We start from the raw sequence: 19018 nt of genomic DNA on the forward strand, positions 1-19018 counted from the left end.
AATATTGAATTGAAGTGTATCCAAGTGCAGGTAGATCATGATAACAACGAATGAAAGAAATACACCAAAACAGAAAGCTAAAACAAATGGAGGGAAAAGCAGTTAAAATCGACAGATGATACGGATGAAGCCGATACACAAGGCAGAAAGAAAGTCTGGGGCTGGTTGGCTAGGTAACGCAATAAATAAACTAGTCGTATTTGATCTTCGAAAGGAACTTGGTGATATCCAGGTTGTCCAAAGAAAGAGTTTTCCGCTTTTTGTGCTAAAAATATTCATAAGAAATTAAACCGCAATCACGGAAACATTTATTCCCAGGTTAAAATCAAGCTTGGCATTACACACGAGGTTAAAATCGTCAGGATTATTACATCAGAATGGGAATGATTCCCAGAATCACTCAACAACACATAAAAAGTTTTTAACATTTTCAACAAGTTTCTACACTAGTACGAGACCGACCCCTGGTTTATACGTTAATGTGTCTGTTTTGCGATGTGTTGACAACAGAAAACATACTTCACCACCTCAGCCCACTTACTTTGGATTTTTTCTTTTTGCAGTCGGTATTTGGGGTTGCGACATCTCTAGCTCCTCGAGAAGGTGATTTCGAATTTTCATTCGGCGTCTGTACAGAGTTAAGAAGTTTTAGTAAAACTACCCGGTGTTAATGCGAATATTCCTTAAATGTAATAATCATCCTTCGCTTTCTACCACACACAAAACTTTTGATTTGGTTTCGAGTAAATGTCAAAAACTGATGACTAAATTGTCAAAAAGTGATATTTTACATTATTTAAATACTAGTTCAACCAGGTTGTACGAATCACAACAGAAAGGTGGCAAATAAACAAAAAATCTTACAGAAATAGCCTCAACATATACAGCACAACACCACACCGTTCACTCACCGGTTTCGGCAGTGCCTCCACGTTCACTCCGTCTTGTAGGTGTTGATCCACCCGTGACGTCACCACCCTATGGGAGTTTCCCCCGGTTTCCGTGCCGTCACGCACTCCGTCCCTGCTTTTGGACAATTCGATCAACGACTCGGCGACCAAGTTCACAGTGTTGGGGCTGTCCCTGCACGTGACTGCCGGTGAGGGCGTGCGCAGGTGCAGGGGGGAAGCACCGAGTTTGGAAGGTGAGATTGGGATTTGAGTGAGGCTGATGCGACGTTTCTGCTTGCGGTGTTGACTGCGGTGGGTTTTGAAACGCCTGGAAACGCTCCCCTCGTACGTGGCCAGCGAGACTTCGGTGCTGCAGGGACTGAGGATGCTGTCTTGCGAATTGGTGGGATTTTTATATGGCGGAGACGAAAGGGCTGTGGTGGAGTTTTGAACTTCTGTCGCGGTATCTGGAGGTTTGGTATAAGCTGGTGCGTCTTTGTGGACCACAGTCCAAGATGGAGTGGAATTGTCGCCCAGCGAAAAAGAACGACACTTTTCTAAACTTCGTTTTGAGTTTTGAGGAAAATCTTTGGTTTGTGGATTCTTGAGCGATTTTTTAGGTCTCGATGTTGTCTGGTCAACAGAAGATAAAAATTTGTTGCTTTTTGACTCGGTTTTTGCCGCATTTAGGTCCTTTTCGGATGAGGTGGATTCTTTAATCTGCTGGGCGTTGTCATTCTTTGCCATATCTTTGTCTTTAATATTTTCAAATTCGTTTTTATGTGGAGTTGCATCCGAAGGTGGAGATTTCGACTTTGTGGGGTCAGGTTCGATTTTATTTGTATCCGATTTCCCGTGAATCTGGTTCAAGATTGCGGTAAGCTCGACAACACTCATAGTTTTCAAGCTCTTTATCAGTTTCCTCTGCTTCTTTGCCGCTCTTCTCTCCTCCTTATCATCCGGAGTCGCTTTGCGTTTTTTCCCTCTTGCCTTTTCCCTTTTTTCCTTCTTTCTCTTTTTCTTCTTTTCTTTCTTCTGGGGCTCCTCGTCACTGAAGGATTCAAGGATCATGAGGCGAGACTCCTCGGGTGAAGAGAGCTTCTCCTCCTCCTTGTGGATGTACTGGAGGACCACGTTGGTCTCCTCCCTCTTCGGACTTGAAATCCCCTCCTTCAGTTTTTCTTTCTTTTTCGACTTTTTGTTCTTTGCCAGTTTTCTCTCGACGTTGGGAATGTGTGTTTTGTTCACTTCTGATGTTGTTGAACTCATTGCCTCCAGTTTGGGAGGAAATATCTCCTTGGAGGTTGGCGTCCTGTTTTCAGGAATTCTCAACTCGGGGGAAGTACTCTTCGATTCAACGCTGGGAGATTTAGAAACTTTAACTTCCTTGGTTTCGTTTCTCGAAATGTTTTGAACTTTCGCGTTGAAGAGCTGCGCACTCTGCTCCTTTTCCATGTCCGACTCCTTGTAATTCACTTTAACTCTCTGCTTTTTCAAGCGAGCAGACTTGCGTACGCTGCCGGGGTTGCTTGCGAGTTCGTGCGCAACGACTGGTTTGGATTTCGGTTCATTATTTGTTGGGGGATGTGGAGTTGAAGGGGGAACTGAGCTGACAACTGGATAGAAGGCCGACGCCCTTTCAACAGTGGTTGGCGCTGTTTCAACACCAGTTCTAAGGGGAGAATACGAACTATAAGTTATGTAAAAACTTATGAACATATTTTGGATAAAGAGACCGGCCCATATATTGTCAACATTGTAATGTTTCACACGAAACATACCAAAAACGTTTCGGCAAGAACTTATGCCAACATCAGTTAGTATATGGGCCAGTCTCTTTATCCTCAGATTTATGAGGAATATGAACATTAAAATGCCAAAAAAGCAAACAAAGATAGTCGCACAAGCAGTGTGGAACGATCCTGTGTGATTTTAATAGATCAAAAGGTAAATGGTAATTAACAAACACAGCGGGGGCGTTTGAAACGTCAGGTTATTGGTCGTGCTTGTGCACTGCGGCATTGTAGCCTTGACATTAACTTTTCGTTGTAATTACTCCATGTTGTTTATGCCTGGGTGTCTTTAGTCAAGATCGGTGCAATCAGTAAATTAACTTATTTAATTTTACCCGATTTTTGTTGGCGTTTTTCGAACTTCCAGAGACCTTCTCACAGCACCTGGCGAACAAAAACACAATTGACAAATATTTACCAACACACGTGGTAAATAACAACCAACCTTGAGGAAACTTCGGCTTGCTGATGTCCTGGCGAATTTCAAAGGCATCAATTCCTGAACCGGTCATACCAGGAAAAGGGGTGGATTTCGGCAAAAGTTTTCTAAAACACATGTAAAATATTTATAGCAAATAAATCAAGCATTTTTGTATATTTGCACTTCTACATGCGGTACATGGCACGGAGCAGCACAATTATAACCACTTTAAACAAAATTTTCTGGAAAAAATTAGATTTTATCCATCATAAGCAAGAACAAATAGAACTGTTTATATAAAGCATAGATCACCACTGACAACTTTGATTGGCCTTGGAATCGTGACACTATCTTGCAAAAAGTGATTACTACGACTGACGAAGATTATTGCACTTGGATTGGATGATTGTGCAATGATCTAGGTAAGTCCTAGTGATCACTTGAAACGTTGGGTTGAAACGTTGGCAAGAACAAAGCACAGTTACTCATATAACTGACAAAACACATATATGCTCATACCGGTATCTTGGCTTCTTCGTGCCTTCGTAGTGTTGCTGAGCAGGAGTGAATACAGGGGAAGCTTGAACTGCCACAAAGTCCAGGTTTCTCCTTGCACCGATCGCCACTGGAGTGCGCTCTTGTTCAAGTTGGACCCCCACAGGGGTGAGCAACTTCTTCAAACTGTTCGAAGCCGAGACAACGGATTGACTCGCAATACTTAGGGTCTGCGCCTGCTGAGGTTTTGTGCATTCTGTATTCAACCACTGCTTCAAACTCGAATTTGATTGTGATTCAGTTGAACACGGGACAGGGTCTGCGTTCTCATCACCGAACACAGAGAAAATACCGGCAGTCGGGGAAATGGTGCTGAACGTGAGTTGCTTTGGCGGGGACGCCGTGGCTGGAGGGCTGTGGGTTTTGTTAGAAGAAGGGCTTTTGGTATTTTCTTCCAGTTCCTTGGCAGCCGATATTACCTGTGTCAAGGAAGTTTCGTTTAAAAGTAACGTGAGACTTTCGCCCGTAACTTCCTGTCGGCAGAGATTGGAAAGCAGTGTACCATCTTCAACTGGACTTTGGCTTTCAGAAATTCCCTTGCTTGCCTCAGCAGTTTTGTGGGAGGAAATACTTTCTGGCAGAAATTTTGCCTTCGCTTGATCGGGAACCTGTTCGTCAGCTGAAGATACTATGGGCGGGATTGCATTCGGTTTTGAAACCTGGGAGTCGGAAGACTTGGCTTGTTCAACCAAACGACCCAGGATCGTTTGCAAGTCAAGGTTTTCTTCGTCTTTGTTCAGTCTGATAACATTCTGCTTGGAGACGGTGATGGATCGCTTGGCGCCGGTATTAAATATATCAAGGGATTTCGACGAAATGGCTGCTGGAGTTGGAATGGGTTTTGTTGGAACTGCTGATGTCGCGGTTATCGCAGTGACTTCATCCTTCGAACATTCACCGTTTTCTGCAATCGTTTTTGTAAATAATTTTCCCGTGTTAGGTTTCGAGACATTCGTGTTGTATGTGGTCGGGCTGGTGTAGATGATAGTGTTCGGGTTCCGACAAACCGATGTTGATTCAATATCATCACCAACAACGCGCGAGGTAACCATTGCTTCAACATCTTTCCGAGGGGGAATCTGGCAGTTATTAGCAATGCTACACTCAGATGGCAAGATAGTGTGATTAGAAGCAAGTGTTGGATCTTTGGTGTGCAAGGTTTCTTGATTTTGCTGCAAACTTTGTAACGAGGAACAAACTGATGATGATGACGTTGTCAACTTTGGAACAATCGAATCAGTGTCCTCATTCTTCTCGCCAGAGGGCGCTGCTGCCGAAACACCATTGTGGTCGGATTTTGGGGTCAAAAGGTCACTCACAGTGTTTTCTTGTACATTGGGACATGTTTTATTTGTTAGTTCGTCGCTGCTGCTTTCAATCGCCCTCAAACCGTACCTCAGTGTTAGTTTCCTCGGGCTGCTGTAAACGTTTTGGGGAAAATCTACGTCATCATCGTGAAATAAACTTTCCGGTTCTTCCACTTTTTTTTCTTCGGTCGTGGAGTCAGTTTTAACTGGCGTGGGTTTGCTTTGTAAACAAACTGCCTGCAAAACAGTTTGTGTCGGGGATGAAGTGTCGGATTCCACCTGATCCTCAGGTTGTGTTTTGTTTTTGGACTTCGGCGGTGTTTTTTGAACGTTTGTAGAAGGATTTCTGGAAACTCCTTGTTCAATTCCACCTAAACTCTTTCTAGATTTCGTGGTAGATTGCTTTTTCGATTTTTCCGCCAATAATTTTTCCGCTTTGCGTTCCCGACTTCGACTGCGCGCGCTCTTCATCTTGATCTTTGGCATTTTGCCAGCTGCGGAAGTCTTTTCCGCGCTTTTAGACAAAGAAACGCGTCTGGAATCAGTGTTTGTTGTTTTGTCCGAGCTTCTCGAATGCCGCTCCCCATTGTTTGAATCAAAGTTCTTTTGCGTAGACTCGGAAACGGTCTTCCTACTTCTGGTGTGCTTTGCAGGACTATCAAGAAGATCAGCCAGTTGCTTCTTAGCCGGTGTCACCACATCCCGTGGGTAAAATTTTGTGGGGGTTGCCTGTTCGATTTTCGCGGGGCTTTCACCCAAGCTCAGGTAGCCCGACTTTTCGATTTCGCTTTTGGACAAACTGACTTGGCATTCTTGTAAACCGAAATTCTTTGCTGTGTTTTGTGGAACAGACTTCTCATTCCTATCAGTGGCATCTTGTCCCAAATAAAAGAAACCACCCACTGCTCCCTGACTGGATCCTGTGTCCTCGGGGACTAATGCTGGATTATCTTCAGCAGTATCCGCTGTATGAGACAAAACCGTTTCACTATAAACACTTTTAGGTGCTTCTTGTTGTGAAACAACAACAACAACATCATTATTATCATCCATGGTGACGTCATCATAGGAATTGGCATTATCGTTGGAGATGTTTAAAAGTGACCTAACTGCATTTGCCGTTTCTTCGTCACTCCTAGACACTTCGTGGTCCATTGAAATTGGGGCTTTTTCATCAACGACCTTAGCTTGCATGGGAACATCAACCCCAGTACTGATGTGTGTTACAAGCATTGGTTCAGGGGGCGGAGCAGGCAAAGGGTCGTCATTAACTTTTGTCGCAACATCGCGTTGTTCATCGGGCGTGTAACTCATCTGCACGGTTTCCATGCCTTCCGAGTCAGACTCAACTTTAGGCGATGGAGCAACTTCTTGGATTGTCGTCGCTGGTGGAGGTTGGCTGCTGTGTTGAGGGGACGGCAACTCTCTTGCAGTTCCTGTTTCGTTACAAGGACTCGGTTGGATATTGAGGTCCATGGAAGCATCATTTTCTGACAACAAACGATCATTAAACGTTTGGCAACAACTACTTATCAGAGACAAGAAACACTTTCAGTGTTAATATCCACACACACTGGCGTAGAGTACGGGGATGCAGGGGTGCCGCGCAAGACGCAGTAAAAATGAAGGCACATACCTCTAATTACACTCATAAAGTTGCAGTATCGTATGCCTGCAACTTTATAACACGCAGTTTCGTATGCCTGGTAATCGCGATCTACAATTACGCAACACAAGCGAAATCACGTTATCGTTTGTGTAATTGACTACCGAGTTCGACGCAAAGGCATTTATTTAAAACCACGTTTTTTCGATTTTTTTCGATCGGCAATTACTTACATCACGGGCCAAAACACTTGTTTACATGAAAGATGCTATAACCTGTATAATATAACGTGCAAACGATGTTCTGAAGTTAGCATTTTGTACTCGCCACACCCCCGTTAATATGCAAAGCTCTACGCCAATGTCCACACAGCAAAGAACTAAGGATAATCCGTGAACTAAGGATAACCAAACAGGCCCATCAGGCTATAAAGCAAGCTCTGATTTAACATTGCACGGTTCTGCTATTATGCATCCTATTTTCGAACAAGGACAACAATAAGTCTACTGGGACTTGAGAAGTCTACTGGGACTTGAGTGGAACAAGAATGTTACCTTCACACTGTGATGTTGAAGGTAGTTGAGGTGCAGGTTCAGGTGATTTGTTTGCAGTATGTTGGATGGCATTGGTCTCACCAGATTTTTCTGTTAAACGGAGAATTGATTGCATAAAGTTTGGCTTAATTTGCAACGAAAATTCGACCAGCACAAAAAAAACATTAAAAACATACATTAACACTTGCATACAATCAATGAAGCAAAATGTAATAAAAATAAAAGATATCATTATTTTTTATCTCATGTGAGACTTTATGTGGTTTAATAATTTTATTAACACGTCCCATTACCAAATGAATACAATAACATATATCATACAAGCACAAGATCCGAGAAGAACCTTGGTGTTTGTATTCTAATACTACTCCAACATAATATAAAAAGTGTTTACTGCCCCGGACATTACCTTCCATTCCAGAGGAGAGACTTAACAGCGTTTCTAAATCTTTCATAAACTCTGGGTTTTCTGGTCCTAAAAAATCTGAATGCAAACATACACCTATAAGTAATGAAATTTTTTTTGTGAAACACTGTATAACTAAAATGAGAGTGGAAACAAATGCAGTTTACCTGAACCAAGCAGTGAGTCTATAGTCATGCTGGCAATCGACTGTTGATTGCAACGAGTTTCATTCTATTTGTAAAATTATGATTAAACTTTTTGATGAGTAAAGATATTAATGTAAACCTCACCACATCGAAAGATGGTTGTTGTTCCTTAGACACGCCAGAGCTTGGATTTATAATCACTTCTGACGACTTGCTGTACAAACACACATAAAATATTAAAACAAAACTTAGAACTTTATTTAGCCCGAAGGTTTGTATGATCAGCGAATTCCTTGCTTAGTTTGTAATGTTAAAGTTAATTAATAGACTCATCACTGCATTGACATCATTGTAAACAAAATCAAACTGTTTGCAATCGGAATGAATATATAAAAATGATGCCTTATACTACAAGGCTTATAGTGTATTGTACATACTTTCCAGCACTTTGTGAAAATGATAATCTGAGTACAGTACTTAATACAAACGTAGAAAAATGTCAATCTATTGAAAAAATGAAAGCTTGCAATGCAATAATGTAAAGTACTAGCTCTATGCTAGTGATGAACACTTCTTGGTGGGTAATCAAAGTTTTGTTAATTTTTTTGGCTTCTAAATTGAGTATATTCTCCTTTAAAACCCAACTGACCTTGCATTGGAACATTTCTTCATCTGCTTTAAGATTGTGGCTCCAACAACAGCTATTGCTTCAGGCTCATTGTTTGTTACGTTTCGCAATAGTTGAGAGGCAGGCTGGTGTACAACAAAAAGTTGGTATTTAAGTAGCAATAATTGACTTGTCATATTTCCTGTGTTGTGATTATTAATCGATTCCCAGTAATGTAAACTACAGAAGATTAAACTTGAAGCTACTTTAGTGTTGCATATCAAATTTCAATTAATCTGTTCTTCTGGCACAATTAAACGTCTACTTTTATTCACCGATATTTCGCCCAAGCCTATACGTTGATTGTGGCAGAAGAACAGATTAGTTAAAGCTATTGTCTAGACTCTTTAACTATTTTTTTTGTTATCAGCAATAGCCAGTTTCACAATAAGTGGAGTTCTTCTGGAGCGAAATGCATATTTTTGCTATATAAATATTGTTTTGGGTAATTTTTTTGTGTTATTGGGAATATTAGAAGATGTTATTTGTGCACCAAAGCAAATAATTAAAATTAATCTTTCGGAATTTGATAGCTAACAATAAATAATAATAGTTGTGTTGTACTGAGGGGAGCATTTACAAGAAAATTTAAACACAGGTTCAGACAAGATCAGCTGTTGGAAACCAAGCCATTATCAAAAAGACAAGACTCTTAAAGTCCTACAACTGCCACCTATAACCTACAAATTCCAGTAAAATGCCACTGTCCTCACAATCCAAATATGCATTTCTTACCAACACTAACTGATTGCTTACATCTTCGACAATCGGCTCTTGAAGATGTTTTTCCATGTCTCTTCTTTCCACATCACTTAGTCTTTTGGGTGCACTGCGCATTTTCTTTCTTCTGTTAAGTTCAGCACCAGAGGGCAGTGTTGTTGATTGGGGCCTGAACGCGGGATTTAAATTACCACTCTCTGCATCTATTGCAACAAAAGGAAAATTACTTTATTTGTCATAAAAATCTATTTCTAAGGACATGCTGACATGCAAATAAGTTGTCTGTAATATTATATTTGAATAAACTCAGAAATTAACGATGACATTGTGAAATTATTATTTTTGTAAATTTTAAAATAAGAGAACACACTGAAGCTGATCGTCAATCACTCTTCGTGAGTAATTTTGGATGACATGCAAATATTTAAAGATCAAGAATGAAATCACAACTTTTTATAGTAAGGCTTACAACATATTATCCTTTTCACAAATGCATACGTAGTGTGACGTTACCTTGCAAAACAGATGAAACAACTGAGGTTTTGATTTGTGCATCTGTATTTTGGATTGCCTCAACTATTTGTGGTGCTCCTAAACAAAAAAAAAATTAAATTTTAACACAAAAATGTTTGAAAAAGAAATTAAACACATCAGGTTTTGTTATTTAGCTAAATAAGCTAATATTAGCTTTTTACCCACCTATTTTCATTATTTTTCTGACAACTTTTTTTTGCTTGTTCCATCCTTGTGCAGGTGTTAAGCATTTCATATGACTGTTCTCTGCATGATGCCAATAGGTTGTTTTTAAAAATAGCATTTACGCCATTCATAATATAAACAGACTTTGGGATAAATTACCACTGATGCTGCCAGATACAATACAGCTCTTCTGGCAGTAATTTTATCACACCAAGTAACTTTTGGGACAAAAATGACACTGATGAAAGGGAAGGCATTGGGTAAAGATAAGATATGAATTTCAGGACATAAAGTATGGCTTAAAGACAATTATACATTTTGTACAATATAATTATACATACATAATTAACAATTTATAAAAACATATAAAAACATTTTTTGTATATATACCTGGTGAAGTACCATTAAATGGTCTGAAGTGCGTGTGACAATCCAATGATGAGGCAACTTGAAATGATCTGAATAAAAATAATAAGATTGAAATTCACAGAATTACTCAACGTAAAAATATTAGAGTGCAAGTTTGATGGGGGGAATATTTGTGTGATGAAGATACATAACTTATTTCGATACATACCTCAGGGTAGTTGCTGCTTGTTCAAATTGTTCCCACAACTGCGCGACTTTCCGTGCAGGGCCCATTTGACCTTTTTGACTACGCAGGTATTGACTTTCAGTATCTTTCATGCAGCTGTATTCATCCAATATAATGCACAGAGTTTTACCAAACATGGTGAGTGTCGGTAAGTAGGGAGAGGAAAGACCTAAAAAAAATGCATGCATGAACAACAACAACGTACATCACCTACTGATTTACAGAACATTTAGAGAGAAGAAAAATAATTTTTTTAAACTTTAGTTTAGATGTCTTAAAATAAAAAAATGGAAATACATTCTCAAAAGGATTTATCAACGCTCAAAACAAAATTCCTGAAAAAAATACAAACCTTGTGAAAAGAGTTCGTACAGAGCACCAACGTGTGCGCTTTCATTTAGAAAAGAATTAAAGGTGTTTGTCATGTTTTGCTCAGCAAGATAGCCTGAAAAGTAAAGTGCATTTGCAAAAAAATTAGTTATAGATATATATATACGATAAATAACTGTCATAATGTCTTACCCAGGACCAGCCTTGCTATGTCAGATTGTAACAACATGTTTATATTACAGAAATATACTATACACTAGAAAGAGGAAAAAAACACTGGGTAAAATTTGGCAATGCACATAATAAAAATTTTACACTAAAAACAAACTGAGGTTATTAGATTGGAAAGATATATACAAAAAATTACAAAGATATGCAGAATTGATGTAAACAAATGCAATGACCCGATTAAACAAAACAATTCACAATAACAAGATCGAAATAAAAACCTGTACCATTCAGAGCAAAAGAGATACAAAATACAACGAGCAAGCTTAGATAGAAGGTGCTAAATTACACAATCAATTTTTAGTTTTTATTCAGTTTTTTCCTTTTCCATTGGCATGAATGTTATCCAGGCCATTGCAAGTGCAATGATCCCACCACATACTGCATAATAAGTGGGGTCACCAGCGAGCAAATGGGCATATACAGACCAAAAACCCACAATTGCCATGACCCCTGTTGCTAACTTTAGAGGAACTCCAGCAATAAGAATAATCCCTGTAAAAGATTTTGTTGAACGTTATGTTCAAAAACGTTATTACACTAGCAGGCAATATTACCTGAAATAATAATAACATATCCTACAGCCTGGCGAAAAGTGTCAGCTGGCATGTCAATTCCCAATGACTTCCATGGTATGGAGTGCACATAATCGGAAGCATAATGAGATTCCTAAATACAATTCAGTTTATTTTATTTGTATCATCACACTCAGCAAGACAATGCAAAGACACATTCACTAAAATGCAATAGATTGGATACAATCTAAAGACAGAAGAGTAAAATCCTGCAACAGTTCGATACTTACGAAATGATTGTGCAGAAACGGGAAATAAACTTTTCCCAAAAAGTCCGTCTGCGCAACGCCTTGTATAATAAAATACAAACCAAACACAATTCGCAAAGTTACAACAAGCGGACTGTTCCTCATTGTAGAATATATGATAATCTGAACAGTATAGGCCTAAGTATTAATGTATATACGGTATGTAATGAATATGCAACGCTAACATGCACGTATACAAATAAACAATGAAATGGCGTAACGCATTTTGAAAACTGCGAATTGGAATAAAACAGGACAGTTTCTGTAACAATATATCTTACTACATACAGCACACAATACACAACAAACAAACAATCATGAAAAGAAGCCAAATAGAAAAAGCAATTTCGCGGCTTTTCCAACCTACCTCTCATCCAGATTCATTGGGCGGCAAATAAAAAAACATGTAAACAAACCGGGGAACCACCCAAGTCTCGTACAGGGCGCTATCTTGTTTGGCTATAAATGCAATGTCGTTGACACACGAATTTCCTTTTTTGTGAAGGAATTGTCATTGAATATCGCAAAGCTTGGTTTCGAGCTAAGGAATCATGGCTAACATGCAACTTGTGCTGGAGTCCCGTTTTTTTGAAATAATGGGCCATATTGGATGGCTTGATAAGTTTACAATCAGATCGCATGTTGTTATGTTTATAATATGTGTGTTTGGTGCAATGAATATTGCCAGCACAGTGTTTTTGACTGCTAAAATGGATTTCTCCTGTGCAGTCAGTGAAGAGATAAAAACAAACATATCTGAGGTACAGCATGAACTTTGTGTTTGTTTTTGTTATATATTGATCGTTTTGCATCATTAAATTATTTTTTTCTGTTACAACACTTACACATCTAAAGTTTTACCTTTTGTTTTATTTTGCCTTCAGTTAGAACAGTGTTACTTTCTATGTTTGCATGCTTACTTCACTTGCTTAAATTTTGCTTCTTTCAGAAATGTGGTTTCAATTGGACGGACCTTCAAAACAGCTTAATTTCTCCCAAAAAAGAAAACAAAACTGTAGCGTGTGAGAGGTAATACTGTTACATACTGATTTACTTTAAACCTCGCAAAACGTATATGTATTATGTATTTATATGTTCTTAACGTTTCTTGTCTAACCTCTGTTTCTTATCAAAAGTCTAAGGTATCAATTAATAAATCCTACCACATTCAACAACATACATGAATACATTTTCACTGTTTGCCGTCCAACAATACTATTTGTTATTGATGCAACTGAAGTTGTAAATCTTTAAGCATATGAAATGTATTAGAACCAAATAACATTGTGCTGGGAATAGTGGGAGCAGTCATTGTTTCTCTTTTGACAAAAAACAGGAGAATTAAAGTTGTACAATTTCCTGCTACACTCTGTTTTCTGCGGTGGGAAATCAATAAAATGGTTCTCATGCAAATTAAAGCAAATTTTGAATCTGAGAGGCTTTGAGTGTTTCCTGTAACATTCACACTCTGAACAATTTAGCTATACAACAACAACAAGTACTCACTTTATAAATGAAGAATCTGTGGTCTAAAAATTAATTTTTTATCACCTTTTGTAACATCTCAATACATTTCTAGGTACTCTGAAAGTGCCCTAATTAACAGTGTAAATTGCTCATACTGGGAAAGTGGGATTATCAATACCAACTTGACAACAGAAAAGTGTACAAGCTGGACGTATGACCAGTCTGTTTACCAATCCACCATTGTCTCTGAATTTGATCTTGTGTGTGGCGATGGGTGGAAAACCTCTATGTCCCAGTTTTTGCTCATGGTTGGGGTGTTTTTTGGGGCAATGCTTTGTGGCATCGCATCAGACAAGTAAGTAAATGAAAAACATTCACAATTGTATTATAATAACACTGTCTTGATGTTTGTGTGTAACACTGAAACTGCCAACCAAAAAAAAGACTGTAAACATTTTATATCATAAAAGCTTATTTCACCCATAGAGGCATTTTAAGTTTCTGGGAACTCTACAGCCTATCAGAGTAGCTTAGCTTGGTTCAAGCATAGATCCAGTGTCATTTATACTATTTTTTTCTACATCATAGTGTGTGATTTTGCATTGATGAAAAAGTAGTCTTTTGTATCAATAAGTAACTAAGGAAAGCTCCTGGAGCTCAAAACATGCAGATATTTCTTTGACCTAAAAATGTACTGATCTTCTGGCATGTATTTTTACGATGCTTCGTCTGCCATGCGGCGAGACTTCATCAGGTAAAATGCAACAAGTCAATCACACTGAAACACGCAGGGTACAGAAGATCAGTACATTTTTAATTGCAATATGCCTGGCAGCAACAGGAATTTTGTATTTCTTTGACCTTTTGTGTGAATTAAATTTTATGCTTTAGGTGGGGTAGGAGAACATTTTTCGCCATTTCTTTGGTGATCATTGTTGTTGCTGCATGTATTAGCTCCACTGCCATAAACTATTGGATGTATGCCATGGTTCATTTGTTTACTGGATTCGGTGGAATAGGTCTCTGTGTCACAGGATATGTGTATGGTAAGTATAATAATACTGTAAGTATATTATTCTGTAGTTTAAACTTTACGGTTTCTTGGAACCAAGCTACCCTGGCAGGCTTTCGGTCGATGACCATATGTATATATTTGCTTAGTATAAAGTAGAAATTGTTTATACCAGCTTATACCTGAGTTGAGCAACAGTATATTATTCAATACTGATTGTGGTTACCTGGTTTAAAGTACTTAATATGAGGGATGTAAAATTACCACTGACTTCCCAGTTAGGTTGCCAGGCATAATGTAAACATGGGGTTAACCTTTTTCAATTTCAGCGTCGCTGACATTATTGTAATAGAAGTTTTATTTATATGAAAATCTCATTCAACGCAATGAGATTTTCTCAGTGTTAATTCTAGAACCTAAATTGATTTAGTTTTTCTGTATGTGATTTTGAAGCTGACATGGAATTGTAGTCATGTATACGGTATTGACTTATATGTATATCATGTATTTATATCATAGGTACATGCTTGGTTACCATTATAGCAGTCCAAATAAAACCCACACTACTTTATGTATTTTTCTTTTGTAACTGTTAGAACCAATAAGATATTAACTCTGATTGTGTGTAACCAAGTCACACACATCGCATTGCTAGAGTGAAGCTATGCTGGTGCACAAAGGCATGACATGTCAAACATCCCTCATTTGCAGAGATAATTTATGACCTTGCACTTGTTTGTGTTTACACAAGTTCAACAACCCTGTGTTAAATCACATGCTGCCATAAATGTCATACATGGTGTTTGCAGATAAAAGTTATTGCCAGTTGACAAAACATAAATTCGCGTTTTTGAAGTTCAAAGTGTGTTCTGCATTTTTTTTTCTTGCTTGTCACACAGAAATACAGTAGTAAAGTTTAAATAAAAACTTCATATTTTTTCAAACATAATCTTGCTCAGAAAATTGTCCATTCTTTAATAAAGGTTTTTGAAGGTACAAAATTTCCTTAAAAAAGCAGGAATTATTTTTTTTTGTGTCGGCAGTGATGGAAATTACAAAAGATGAGCATCGCGTACTAATTGCAGGGATTCTTCAGTGCACTTTTTCGGTTGGTTTTATGCTACTTGCTCTATGTGGGTACTTGCAACGAAACTGGGTATTTTTAAATCTGGCTGTTTCTCTGCCATTACTTGCTCTGCTCCCAATTTATATTTGGTGAGTTCCATACAATATTTTTTGTTGTCAACAAAGTTTTTAAAATATCAAAATGTTTATTGTTGATTTCTGTAAATAATGACTGCCAGTTTTTGTTTTTCTAATGTTTTTTATTTAATATTTGTGAGTATGACTTGTAGGATTTCAGGGGAGTCTCTGAGGTGGCTGCTGTCAAAAAACAAAAGTGATCGTGCTGAGGCAACCCTGCGTATGATGGCTGCAACTAATGGAAAAGAAATAGACGAGTTTTTGAATCTATCGGACACAATCCACTTGTCCATGGTTTGAATATCTTTCCAAGTTGTTTGAAATTGTTTAAAATACAAACTGGTTCAATGAAACCTTTCACGGCCATTGTTTAAGTTACATGGGTTCAGAATGTAAAGACTATTAAAATATGCTGAATATGTAATTCACTTGGATATAGATCAATTACCATAAACTACAATTGCAATAACCTTGAGGTAGTCTTTAAGATCCATTCTAAAAATCTGTTTCCAAAAACTGTATGATTCCTCAATGATTAAATTTTTTGGTGTCTGGGACAACACAATGATTCGATATACTTATGTGCCAATTATTTTTTCCAACATTATTGTAATTGAATACAAAACTGCTTGTTCTTCCAGTGAAAAAACGGCCTACACCAAGTTTTTTTTCTGCTACCTATTTTCAGTTTTCTTTATTGTAATTACAAAATATTTTACTTTTCAGGATGAGAACAACAAGCTTGTGCCAGAGGAGTCACAGCTAATCGAACAAACCTCCACTGTGGACTTGTTCTGCATTCCGAAACTACGTATTATATCTCTTATCCTCTTCTACAATTGGTTTGCTGTCACCTGTTTGTACTACGGCCTAACACTGAATGCAACGAAATTGGATGGAAATCCATTTCTTAACTTTTTCTTATCTGGGCTAATTGAACTTCCAGCGTATCTCGGCTCTGCGGTGTTGATTCACACCTGGGGAAGACGTCCAACTATTTTTGTGAGCAATATGTTATGTGGGGTCAGTCTATTGTTGCTCAATTTTTTTCCCAAGGGTGAGTGAAAGTAATAGAGAAACAGTGATATTTTATTTTTTTTATCATTACTGCTAACTTGTTTACCCAAGTGCGACTGTGTTTTTCAGTTCAAGTGAATACTGACAATTACAAGTTAAACAATAGCAATTGATGACCCATACTTTTGCGTTATTTCGAAGGTGCAATAGCTGCAAAAACAGCATTGTTTCTGATTGGAAAATTCGGTTCGTCTGCAACATTCAGCTGCATTTATCTCTATACCTCAGAACTGTATCCTACCCCACTAAGGTAACAATACAACGTATATTAAAACGTCATGGCAGTTTTAGCAAGCTTACGTTTAAGAGGTAATGTGCTTTATAGGAAGTGCAGTGTTCGAAACGTTTGATTATGGTGATTAGCATATTTGGCGGTATTTCTATTGCGTGCATCAACTGCAAGTATTTCTTGCCTAATCATAGTTAATTTTTGACAAATTTTCCAAGTGTGAAACGAGATGCTTGGCTCCGTCTGTCTGCAGCTTACTTGAAATGTTTCAGAATGATAATAACATTTGTTTCTGAAATTTTATTGTACATCTATAAACCGTTTAACTGGTCTGCTGTTCATTTGTTATTGCTGCAATAGGACTTTCTATACTGTGCTGTTTCATATACAGGGGGAACGGAGTAGGAATTTGCAGCGGATGCGCCAGGTTGGGTGCCATGGCTTCCACTCTGATTTTTATGTTGGATTCAATTAACGAAAATCTCCCCTACGTTGTCTTCGGCGGAATCGCTGCACTGGCAGGTTTGTTATAGAGACATCAGTTTGAACTATGTTAATTAGGTAAGCGTTACATGTTGATTGTGAGCACTGCTGGGCCTTTCGAACTGTGGATTTCTGTTACACAACTTCAGTACGATTTGAAGACAAAATCTACGTGTTTTGTCAATGGGAAGTTGTTTTAACCAGAGTTGTTGGATTATTGTCATCAAGTTTGTATAATAATGAACATTCTGCTCACAAATATAAAGTTCGGTGGTTGAATTGGAGAAACAAAACCTTTTGCAAAAACTTAACGCCACAGACGGAATCATAACATTGCCTATATCACTGTTGGTGAATGACTCATAATGAACACAAATGTGTCTAAACCCTTTGTTTTTTTTGGTCACTATTACAATTCAGACATTTTTTTGATTACGTTTTTCCGCCTTTAGGGGTAAACATGACAACCCGTGGGCCAAATTTGGCGAATCATATCCCATTTTTTTTGGCCCGCGTCATGTAAATTTGCGCTTTTATTAACATCAAAGCGATAAAAGTGGAACAAGTTACGCCTATTATGACGTCACAATTTAATTTATGACTTAAGGTAGAAGTGCTACAATTAAATTGCAAATATCGTTTGTATCATTATTTGCAAAGTTGCCCAAAACAACAAACATCGTGTTTTCAGGAATTCTGATCGTCACTCTTCCCGAAACAAAAGGACGCAAACTTCCCGAAACATTGGAAGATACAGAGAAGTTGTTCAGTCAACGGAGCGTCACCTTACTTCAGCAGTTCGTGCCACAGTTTTTGAGAACCTGCAGGCGGCCTAGCAATGATGCGAAACGTGACAAAACTGCAGTGATCCTGCCCCCTTTCTAGTCTGAAACAAACTAGATTTTCAACACGCTTGTTTGTTGGTCGATCGTGCCTCCATTTCATAATTCGTCGAAACCTATCGCGTACTCCTTCCGGCTCAATGTGCTTTGGTAGTATCCACCATTATTAGCGTTCCGATGAAAAATATGCAGCAGCGTTACATAATTTACCCCATCACGTCGATTGTTATACACCATCGTGCAATGCAAAGCTTTCTGTCATACAACACAGCCGTGTATGTGAACGCTTTGACGCGTGGGCCCAAGTAACAAAAAAGTTAAAATAATGTTCAACGCATATTTCATCAAACCACGGTATGGACAAAAAAAATTCTAAAACACTAGAAAATTGACACAATTTTTTTCGCTTAATTTACAGAAAAACTTTTATATTAAAAGACCGAACAGGCCAGATATGCCCTGTAGGCCGCAGATTGGCCGTGTATGTTGTAACACGTGTACTGGTATCCACTGTTTTTATGCAAAATACTACAACACTTAAAACACAAATGAAATTTGATAAGCTTGAAAACCTTTGATCAGTGCATGGTGCGCGTGTGTGCATTTAATTCAACACCGCTACAAAAACCGAACGTGAATTAAAAGTAATTTTATTCCAAAAATTTTTGTCGCCAAACTTTTTGCTCAAACCCCTTTTCCACAAATATTGAGCTGGTGTAACCCAATAAATTCACTCTTTCTATGTTTTCTGTGGAAATGTATCAGAATCCTGGAGATAGAGGCATGTGGTATTATGCTCGTGTTTTGTCTAGAGTCAGCCAACCGTTGACAAATTTACTCCAAAGCGTGGCAGAATTAAGTCCAGGTTGCTTCCCCCTTATGTTGAATACATCATTTGTATAAAGTTAATTAAGTAAGCATCACATATTTATTGTAGGTAGGTTTTTCTGTAACACAACTTGACT

At 38.2% G+C, this 19018-nt stretch overlaps 3 protein-coding genes across 4 annotated transcripts; 1 reads left to right on the forward strand and 2 right to left on the reverse strand.

The window, feature by feature from the left end:
- Positions 1–2: 2 nt before the first annotated feature.
- Positions 3–10971, reverse strand: LOC145894058 (uncharacterized). Of its 2 annotated transcripts, none has more exons than XM_082982498.1 (18): positions 10882–10971; positions 10712–10804; positions 10342–10528; positions 10155–10222; positions 9765–9845; positions 9579–9656; positions 9102–9268; positions 8328–8431; positions 7823–7892; positions 7700–7763; positions 7536–7610; positions 7127–7216; positions 3624–6456; positions 3129–3229; positions 3019–3067; positions 912–2562; positions 542–628; positions 3–265 (listed from the first exon to the last, which is right to left on the reverse strand). In XM_082982498.1, exons 1-18 carry the CDS (start codon positions 10916–10918, stop codon positions 191–193), a joined length of 5910 nt encoding a protein of 1969 aa, XP_082838624.1. In that variant the 5' UTR covers positions 10919–10971; the 3' UTR covers positions 3–190. The 2 variants fall into 2 exon arrangements, with proteins under 2 accessions (XP_082838624.1, XP_082838623.1); XM_082982497.1 differs by having other exon boundaries at positions 7536–7628.
- On the reverse strand, positions 10946–12102 carry LOC145894060 (uncharacterized). Its single transcript, XM_082982500.1, has 3 exons — positions 11723–12102; positions 11475–11586; positions 10946–11412 (listed from the first exon to the last, which is right to left on the reverse strand). The coding sequence occupies exons 1-3, from the start codon at positions 11843–11845 to the stop codon at positions 11225–11227; spliced, it is 423 nt and encodes a 140-aa protein (XP_082838626.1). The 5' UTR covers positions 11846–12102; the 3' UTR covers positions 10946–11224.
- A 113-nt stretch (positions 12103–12215) lies between these two features.
- Positions 12216–18769, forward strand: LOC145894336 (solute carrier family 22 member 3-like). Its single transcript, XM_082982888.1, has 10 exons — positions 12216–12501; positions 12690–12769; positions 13320–13562; positions 14099–14253; positions 15263–15434; positions 15575–15716; positions 16149–16479; positions 16641–16749; positions 17120–17250; positions 17903–18769. The coding sequence occupies exons 1-10, from the start codon at positions 12292–12294 to the stop codon at positions 18094–18096; spliced, it is 1767 nt and encodes a 588-aa protein (XP_082839014.1). The 5' UTR covers positions 12216–12291; the 3' UTR covers positions 18097–18769.
- Positions 18770–19018: the final 249 nt, after the last annotated feature.

Source organism: Ascidia mentula, chromosome 3, assembly GCF_947561715.1.
Source record: "Ascidia mentula chromosome 3, kaAscMent1.1, whole genome shotgun sequence".
In the NCBI taxonomy this organism is placed as follows: Eukaryota; Metazoa; Chordata; class Ascidiacea; order Phlebobranchia; family Ascidiidae; genus Ascidia; species Ascidia mentula.